Below are 9,222 nucleotides of genomic sequence, written 5' to 3' on the forward strand. Positions count from 1 at the left end.
TCCCCAACACAACAGACTATTATTCCCGGAACAGTAAACCAGATAAACTCTTCTCTATGCTGTCTTGGCCTTGGTGCTTTATCACAGTAAAAGAAAGGTAAATAACACAGACATGTTGCAACATGCATTTCCAGAGACCCCAAAAGTGTACCCAGAATGATACATGCAGAAAGATGTCCAAACAAAGCTAAGACAGACAGAGGTAGCTGTCATAACTGGCCAACCAAAATGAAGCAACATGAAGACACCCATAAATATAAAGGACTCTTGGGGACAACAGTGACTCTCTGGGAAGAAAAAAGAAAACTATGAGTAGGTACTCTAAGATGAGGGACTATAGACTTCAAGGCAAAGTCCTTTGCAGACTTAAGCTCCATCCAGAGCAACCTGAACATCTAATGCAAATCCATGCGTCCTCAGGGATTGCCCAAGAGAGCACCAGGCCCCTAGGCTAAACTCCCTATTCGCAGCTATGGGGGTGGAAGAGCACTAATGCTTAGCTCTGCTAAAGAAGCATGGGGGAGAGATGTTTCTCAGATACCTTCTTCTTTGGGGTGGTCATGGAGGTGCTCCCAACGAGACAGGCCATTGCAATTGCCATTGCTCTCCACCATAACTAGATGGTTAGGACCCTACTGTTGAAGACACCACATGCTTTGAGTGCAGGACATAGAGAGACCAATCTTGAACTGACCAGGAAGTTGTCTCCTTAACGAATAGCTTTCATAGTACTGGAAGGTGCTGGGAGAACACACATCTCTGGTCTTACCCCGTGCTGGAACCTCTTTGCTACATTGAAAACCAGAGGATGCAAAAGGCAGATTGAAGTTTAGATACCATTAACCTATCTCCTTTTTTCTTATAGAAGAATAAGATATGATAACAACAAATGAAAAAAATACTTGATATTTATTGGCTTTATGCATTAACTCACACATCATGACCAAGAGGTAGATGCAGTCAGTCCTTGGGTCCCTGTCACTCAGTTTGTCCATGAGGTCAGCTCCTTGAGGCAGCCAACAAAGAGGCTCTCAGGGAGACTGATAGAAATGCTCCCGGGATTGGAGTCTACCCAACTTAGGGTTACATTCTATGCTTTGACTATGCTCTTAGTCACTCAGCCAAGAGGGGAAACAGAAGTGGTCAAACAGAGTTTCTGAGTCCCCCACTAACTCACTCTGGAAGCCTGTCCTGAGACACTGCCCTTGCACATGTCTCTTCCAGGTGCCTGTGAGTACTGATCCCTCATTTGTGTTCCTGTGTCTCTCCCACGTAACTTCAGTTTCTGCCCTGGCATTCATGTTCCCGCAGAAATCAATAAGGACAAGTACATTTGATCTCTATTGAGCTCTCCAAGCTCTGTTCTCATTCTGACACTCCCAGTCTGACACCCTGTACAGATCATGAGAGCCTGCCTGAGCAATCAGGGCCCTTCTGAGTGCCAACTTCACTGAGAAACAGAGTCTCCAAATTACTCTTGTTCCCATGGAAACAAGGGAAGAGGAGAAGTGGGAGCCCAGGTCTAGCACAGGTGCAGGTTGGTAATAAGAAGGGTTGCGACCTGCCAAGCCCAAGCTAATCCCATTCCCTGCCTCTTCCTCCTCCAAAATCAACAAACAACTTGTCTTTCTGCTTCTTTCTCTGCCCTGTTTCCTCCCCATCAGGTCTCCAAATCCAGCATAGAAAGAGATAAGCAAAATGCCAGTCATTGGTGTTCCAAGCTCACCCATCATTACCTGCCTAAAGCTAGGGCACCACCATGAACGGTCCATCCATCAAAGCTTGCCAGTGTCCCCCTACCGCTCCTTTGAGGATCTAGCTGAGACCAACCTCAGCTAGTACCTAGTGTTCATGTCAGAATCTGCTGGAACCAAGTCCACAGGCAAATCCAAGAACCATCTGTTTTCACTCTCAAGGTCTCTCTTATCTTATATTAATGAGTCTATTAATATCCTCCCGGTGTCAAGTTCCATGCTAACTTCTATCTCACCTTACTGCTGGCTTAGGGGCAATCTCAGTGCTAACTTCTTCCTCCTCCCTCCTGAGTCTACTTGACACTGATCCTAATCTCAACACCCAGGGGGATCCCACAGTGAGCTGGGCCAGGCCATGAAGAGGAAAGAGAGTCAAATCCGGCTCCTTAATAACTGTGGGTAAGCTCAGTGAGGGCAATGATGCACCAACTCCATAATTACTGAAATGACACCGATGATATAAAGGTAACCTTCCTGGGACACAGGTTCATGAAAAGGCACCTGTCGTGGTTGTTAAGGAAGAATTCAGTGTGGGAGACACTAGGTTTCCTCTTCGCTTCTCCGTGCCCACTCTTAGCATCCCAAGGTTACATGTGCTGAACGTGTACCTAAATCTCTTCACCTTGATTTCCTAATTCTGCAATCCAGGCATCAGCTCACTTACCACGCCCACAAATATGACCTTTATTTTCCTCAGTGCTCTCTTTCCTCTGGTGGGGAAAGAAGTCTAGAGAGGGAAAGCTGAAAAGGTAGAATGTGATAGCTTTCGGCTTGCAGGATTTTCACATATGTGGCCCCACGCCACTCTCTGTGTGCCATTCTCAGTGAGTTCAGATGTAAATAGGAGACATTGTAAGCAACAGCAGCAATGAAGCCAGTAACCCTGTGGGCCTTTCCACAGATCTGGAAAGGAATACAGTGGGACTGAGTAAATTAGAACTTTTCTACCTATTGGAGTTGTTATCATTTCTCAGGACCTAGACAGGCCCTCCATCCTAGACTTCTCCACGTGTTCTGAGCATCAGGAGATAGCACGGGCCAAACCCAAGGCATATCCAGACCTGGGGACAGGTGTTGACTCCAAGACCCTCCTGGGATTTCAGTGTTCTTCTCCAGGGTACTCCCCAGTCATTCTTACCCCAAGAGCCACCACCCATTACCCCTGGGGTCTCTCCTTCCCAGTTCCTTAGGTTCAGGACCATTTTCATTGCAAGACTTCCCCAGTGTCTGGGGTAGTGGTGCAGGCCTCAGGAGGCAGAGACAGGTGGATCTCCCTGGTCTACATTCTGAGCTCCAGGCCAGGCAGGACTACATACTGAGATCTTACCTCAAACAAGAAAGAAAAATGGACCTTTAAATTCATAGGCATTCATCAAACTTCCAGCCAATGAATCACAAGATTCTTCTCTCAAAGGAACCCACACCCAAGGCTCTGATGGATTGGTAACATAAATGTTATGGAGGATTCAGATCTGGCTTCTTTCTACTGTCCTCTGTAACAAATAGCCCTGGAGCACTTCCTGCTTAAAGGTCTCAAATTCAGTCTACTCCCTCTTAATCTCTCTCGGGCCCTCCTCCTCTTTTATTGTTGGCTATATCCCAACCTAGGTGCATGATGGGGGTTGAGGGGGCCAGTCTGGAGGTGAATTGAGACAATTGCATAATCAGCACCAAAGGTCAGCCTTCTAACTCAGGATGAATAAAAGCAAGCTAGTTCAGCCACCACTGCCTGTCTGTCGCCCTCATTGCAACCATGCTGGCCTCTGGACTGCTCCTGGTGACTGTGGTGGTCTTTCTCAGCGTCATGGTTTTAATGTCTGTCTGGAAGCAGAGGAAGCTGGCAGGGAAGCTGCCTCCGGGACCCACGCCACTTCCCTTCATTGGAAACTACCTTCAGCTGAACACGGAGCAGATGTATGACTCCCTCATGAAGGTGCTGTGCTGGGCATGCAGAGGGGTAGAACACAGGCAGGCTGGGAGGGATGCCCAATATTTATTGCAGCTTTGTGGTAGGGTATTGACCAGGAGGGAGTGTAATTTTAGGCCAGAGGAATTGTAAAGAATTAACCAGTTCCCAGACATGTGGCATCACATCTTGGGACAGCCAGTCTGATAGTGGTTCAAACTCTAGAGGAATAAATTCCAGGCAGCATCAAGGTTTTGGCCACCCCCTCTAACCCTCTCACCTATCTCCATCAGATCAGCGAACGCTATGGTCCTGTGTTCACCATCCACCTGGGGCCTCGCAGAATCGTGGTGCTCTGTGGGCAGGAGGCAGTCAAGGAGGCTCTAGTGGACCAAGCTGAGGAATTCAGTGGGCGGGGCGAGCAGGCCACCTTTGACTGGCTCTTCAAAGGCTATGGTGAGGGGACCCAGATGGGGACTGTAGCAGGGGACACTTGAGGGCATCCATTTCCCATCCTTCTCTCTTCCACCTCCTCCAGGCTGTCTTCTCCAGGGCATCACTGCCTCCTGCTGGGTCATGTCTGAGGCTTGACTCTCTGCCTGTATCCCAATTCCCACAGCAACCACTAGGCCTCCTCTTGCAACTTTGGGATTCCTCTGTCTGAATCCTGGTCCTGTAACCTGAGCCAAAGCTTCCTCCCAACCCAGCCTGGTCATTCTCAGCTTCTGTGAACAGGCAGGATGCTTTCTGTCCTCTCCCCACTTTCAGCTTCCACTGCCAGACATCACAGAACATGTGTTCCCAAGTTCTCTCTCCTTATTTCCCTCTCTTTTCTAGCTCAGCCATGCATCTTTCATAACTGTATCCACCCCCAGGTCTCCACAGTCTCCAGCCTCTGCCCTGTTTCTCTGTCACTGTCTTTTGCATCTGTCCTCCCTCTTCTTACTGTCCCATAACGTAGTTTCATGGTGCCTTCTTGTGTTCTGCATGAGCATTTCCAGCAATCCCTGTGCATCTTGCTCCGTCTGGCTCTCCTCTTCGGAGCCAGTGCTCGGGTGGTCAGTGGATAGCCACGCCTCTCTTCTCTGATGTCTCCTGGTTCCCTTCTCACTTGCCCAGGAGTAGCCTTTAGTAGTGGGGAGCGAGCCAAGCAGCTGAGGCGCTTCTCCATCGCTACCCTTCGGGACTTCGTTGTGGGCAAGGGTGGCATCGAGGATCGCATCCAAGAGGAGGCGGGCTTTCTCCACGAGGCATTCCTGAAGACAAACGGTAAGCTGACCACCTCAAGTTCTCACCAAGGGGAAGACAGCCTCGGGAAAGCAGCATCATGTCCCAGGATGGGAACCAGGCGGGGGAGTAAGTGTCCTGGACCCCCGCTGTGGCGTGGGGTCTGGGTTTTGGCTCAGTGCTGCAGTCAGTGCCTTTTTGAATTCTGTGATTAAAGCATCTGATGCTATCACACGGTGATGTTCTTGCCCCCCCCCCATTTCCAATGTCTCCCTCTTCTTCCTCGTCCTCACCTGCAGGGGCTACCATTGACCCCACCTTCTATCTGAGCCGAACAGTCTCCAATGTCATTAGCTCCATTGTCTTTGGGGACCGATTCGACTATGAGGACAAAGAGTTCTTGTCACTGCTGCGGATGATGCTGGGGAGCTTCCAGTTCACAGCCACGTCCATGGGGCAGGTACCCAGCCTTATCCGTGCCCTAATTTGCCCCCAAGTCCGGCTGTTAGCCTATTCCCAAACTACCAGCCTGCTCAAGCAGTGTCTTCAAGCTGGCCTAGCAGTTAGCGCCAGAACTGATGTCAATGCACAGTCAACAGCTGTGCATGAAATCAGCTGGTGGCAGTCTGTCTACCTGTGTGCCTCTCTGTGTGCTTCTCTCTGTGTCTCTCTCTATCTAAGTGAGTGTCTCTCTGTCTCTGTGTATATCTGTCTCACTGTCTCTCTCCGTGCGTCTGTCTCTCTGTCCTTTTGTCTCTCTCTCTCACACACATGCCACTCAGCTCTCTCCATCCACTGGACTATGCAGATGAGTGACACTCAGCCACGAAAATACCCAAACACCTGCACCTCTAACCAAACTGTTTACATAGAATGCCCCCCCCAAACACCCAAGTAAGGGTCTTCCTACACAGCTCATTCACGCACCTAAGTATGGCCATCTGCGAAGCCGTTTGAATAACAAGGCAGGCAACCCTGTGAATATCAGCACTACTTAAAATAGCATTTATTTTAATGTCTTGGACAAGCACATATTGTAATGTATTAAGCCTCTTCACCGCATACCTCCCTACCTTGCCTTTTCTCTTGCCCTCTCTGCCTGTTAGTCCTCTTTGTCCCCGAGGCAGTTTTACTTCTACTTCTAATTGACAAATACATGCATACATACATACACACCTGATTTAACACATCAGCACCACAGATGAAAGAACGCATGTGTGAGTTCTCTCTCTGTGCTGGTTAAATTCCCTAAATATGGTGCTTTCCAGTTGTACCCATTTTTCTGAAAATGCCATAACTTTGTTTTTAAGGGCTGAAAAACAATTCAGCATATATATATGAATATATATGACACCCTGTTTCTGGACACCTAGTTGGATTGCATAATTTAGCTGTTGTGACTACCCAGCACTGGTTTAATGTTGGAAAGCCTCTTAGAACTCACCAGTCCAAAGTCCATTAATAATGAACAGCTGCCTCCAGCTGAGGTCACCCAAAAGCTAAAACATCTACAGATGTAACTCCAACCTAGGTAGCATTCAGAAACCCCAAACCTGCATGTGTCCCCAAGTCCATGTCACTTGAAATCTTCAAGAGCAAGCCCTCACACTTAATCTGTAAGAGAGCTATGTCTAAGTCTCTGGACAGACAGCTGACACAAATGCCCCTTGCCTTAAGACAGACACCACAGCTGCTGGGTTTGGTCCAGTGACAGCCTTTCTGGGTTCTTTTTTCACTTCCCACCCTCAGCTCTATGAGATGTTTTCTTCCGTGATGAAGCACCTGCCAGGGCCACAGCAGCAGGCCTTTAAGGAGCTGCAGGGGCTGGAAGACTTCATAACCAAGAAGGTGGAGCAGAACCAGCGCACCCTGGATCCCAATTCCCCCCGGAACTTCATTGACTCCTTCCTCATCCGCATGCTAGAGGTGAACCCAGGAGCTAGGGAGCACGGGGAGAGGTAAAGTCAGGCAGGCTGGACTCGGACTTGGGGCAGGTACAGTGGACCACACAGCCCCCTCCATTACAATGCTCACATACCATTCAGCCTCACTGTTCCAGCTGCTCTGCCCTCATTCTCAGGAGGATAGACAAACTGGGGTACTAGGCAATATATGGGGCTGCTGTGTGCCAGGCACTGTGTTAACAGGTCAGTGATACCCACTCATGGCTGCTGTTTTACAAACAAGGAGCTTTTACAAAACAAGCAACCCAGCTGTAGCCCCCTCCTTAATCACCTCCCAATCCTACTCTCCCTTCCTCTTATCCTCCTATGCCCTTCCCACAGTCCACTGATAGGGGAGGTCCTCTTCCCTAGCCCATCAGGCCTCATCAAAACTGGCTGCATTGCTTACTCTGTGACCTGGTAAGGCTGACCCCCCAGGGGGGGAGATGATCAAAGAGCAGGCCACTGAGTTCATGTCACAGACAGTACCTGTTCCCTTTACTTGGAAACCGACTTAGAGACTGAGCTTCCATGGGCTACATCTGTGCAGGGATTCTAGGTTATCTCCATGCATGGTCTTTGGTTGGAGTATCATGTCAGAAAAAAACTCTGTGCCCAGATTTTTTGGTTCAGTTGCTCTCCTTGTGGAGCTCCTGTGACCTCCAGGTCTTCCTATCTCCCCCTTCTTTGATAAGATTCTCTGCACTCTGTCCTGACCTGAAACTTGCTGTATAGGCCAGGCCACTCTCAAGCCTGTGGTGGTCCTCCTGAGTCTGCTTTTTGAAGGCTGAGACAGAACTTTACGTAGTCTGACATGCAAAGAATTGAGGGATGAGATTCCTCTAGGAAATATTAAGGTTTATAATTAAGAAATAGAAACCTTTTACCTAAAATTCATTGTCTACGGGCTAGAGAGATGGCTCAGTAGTTAAGAGTACAGGGCTCTTCTCCCCTTATAGGGGTTCAAATGAAGCACACACGCAGCAGCTCACAACCATGCAATTCTAGTCTCAGTAGATCTGACTCCCTCTTCTGGCTTCTGTAGCTGAACACACATAGCGCTCTGACATAGATGCAGACAAAACACTTACACATGTAAAAATAATTCTTAAAAATCTGTGACTGTCTCACAAAAACGGTCTCTAGTTTTCACTGACTTACACTAGTATGATGTCTCTGTCATTGTTTCTAGAGTCTTTCTCTAGCCTTTTTTTCCTAAGTGTTTCTACCTTTTAAAAACTAGCAGATAAGCTGGTCATTGAAGAAGAGTGGACTGAATCATAAATGGCAGAAGGGTGTTTAGGGCACTGGAGCCCATCCAAAGGTCTGGAACTGGACAGAAGTTGACATAGCCAGGATTCACCTTCCTATCTTAGCTCTGGACCAAGGGAAAGTGAATTCAAGGTGGGGAGCAGAGCTACAAGGGCACCAAGGTGTAAGGAGTGGATCAGCCTTGAATACTTCCCACCCCCTGCAGGAGAAGAAGAACCCCAATACAGAGTTTTACATGAAAAACCTGGTGCTGACCACACTGAACATCTTTTTCGCGGGCACAGAGACAGTCAGCACAACCCTGCGATACGGCTTTCTGTTGCTCATGAAGCACCCGGATGTTGCGGGTAAGGCTGCAAGGGACAGGAAGTGGCTGGTGGGGTAGAATCTCAACTCTCATCTGCCACAGCGTTCCCTACTTCTCTCAAGAAACCAAACACTTAGATAACTGGCTCTGTAGAGTCAGAGACATGGCTGGTGGGCACCAGTCTCTAGTTGTTCAACCAACTGTTATGTTGCAAGCTGAACTTCAAAAAAGCCACTTCCCTGCCCTCCCCGCCCCCCATTGCTTCCTTAAATCTACTTTCTTTCAACTTCCATGTAATTCTGGTATGACCCTGTTAACAGGAAGCTCCTCCAACAAAGTCCATGGCTTGTATGTAGTGAAAATGATTGACAATGTCACACACTGTTTCATGGCCTCCATTTGCCTTCATGTTTTTGAACTCTCACCCCTACTATGAGGTTCTTGTACACCTCTAAATGTATCCTTCTTCTTCTCAGCCAAGGTCCATGAGGAGATTGACCGAGTGATTGGCAGGAACAGGCAGCCCAAGTATGAGGACCGCCTGAAGATGCCCTACACCGAGGCTGTCATCCATGAGATTCAGAGATGGGGAGACATGATCCCCATGGGCCTGGCACGCAGGGTCACAAAGGACACCAAGTTCCGGGATTTCCTCCTCCCCAAGGTGGTGACTCACCCAGCGCTCTTCTTGGACCTCCAGAACCTCCTCCTCGCCCCTCTCTTCCTTTCTCAGTGACTGGCTTTCGCTGCCACCACACACCTCTCCCCTCCTACTTAGAGACTCTTATATCTTGGCTTTCTCTCCAGAGTTTC

General features: G+C 48.7%; 1 protein-coding gene across 1 annotated transcript; it reads left to right on the plus strand.

The window, feature by feature from the left end:
• The first annotated feature begins 3,469 nt into the window (after positions 1-3,469).
• On the plus strand, positions 3,470-9,206 carry LOC129684601 (cytochrome P450 2A3-like). Its single transcript, XM_055617811.1, has 7 exons — positions 3,470-3,687; positions 3,954-4,116; positions 4,780-4,929; positions 5,187-5,347; positions 6,637-6,813; positions 8,308-8,449; positions 8,886-9,206. Exons 1-7 carry the CDS (start codon positions 3,508-3,510, stop codon positions 9,143-9,145), a joined length of 1,233 nt encoding a protein of 410 aa, XP_055473786.1. The 5' UTR covers positions 3,470-3,507; the 3' UTR covers positions 9,146-9,206.
• Positions 9,207-9,222: the final 16 nt, after the last annotated feature.

This window comes from Psammomys obesus, unplaced genomic scaffold (genome assembly GCF_907164565.1).
Source record: "Psammomys obesus unplaced genomic scaffold, mPsaObe1.curated_primary_1811, whole genome shotgun sequence".
NCBI lineage: Eukaryota > Metazoa > Chordata > Mammalia > Rodentia > Muridae > Psammomys > Psammomys obesus.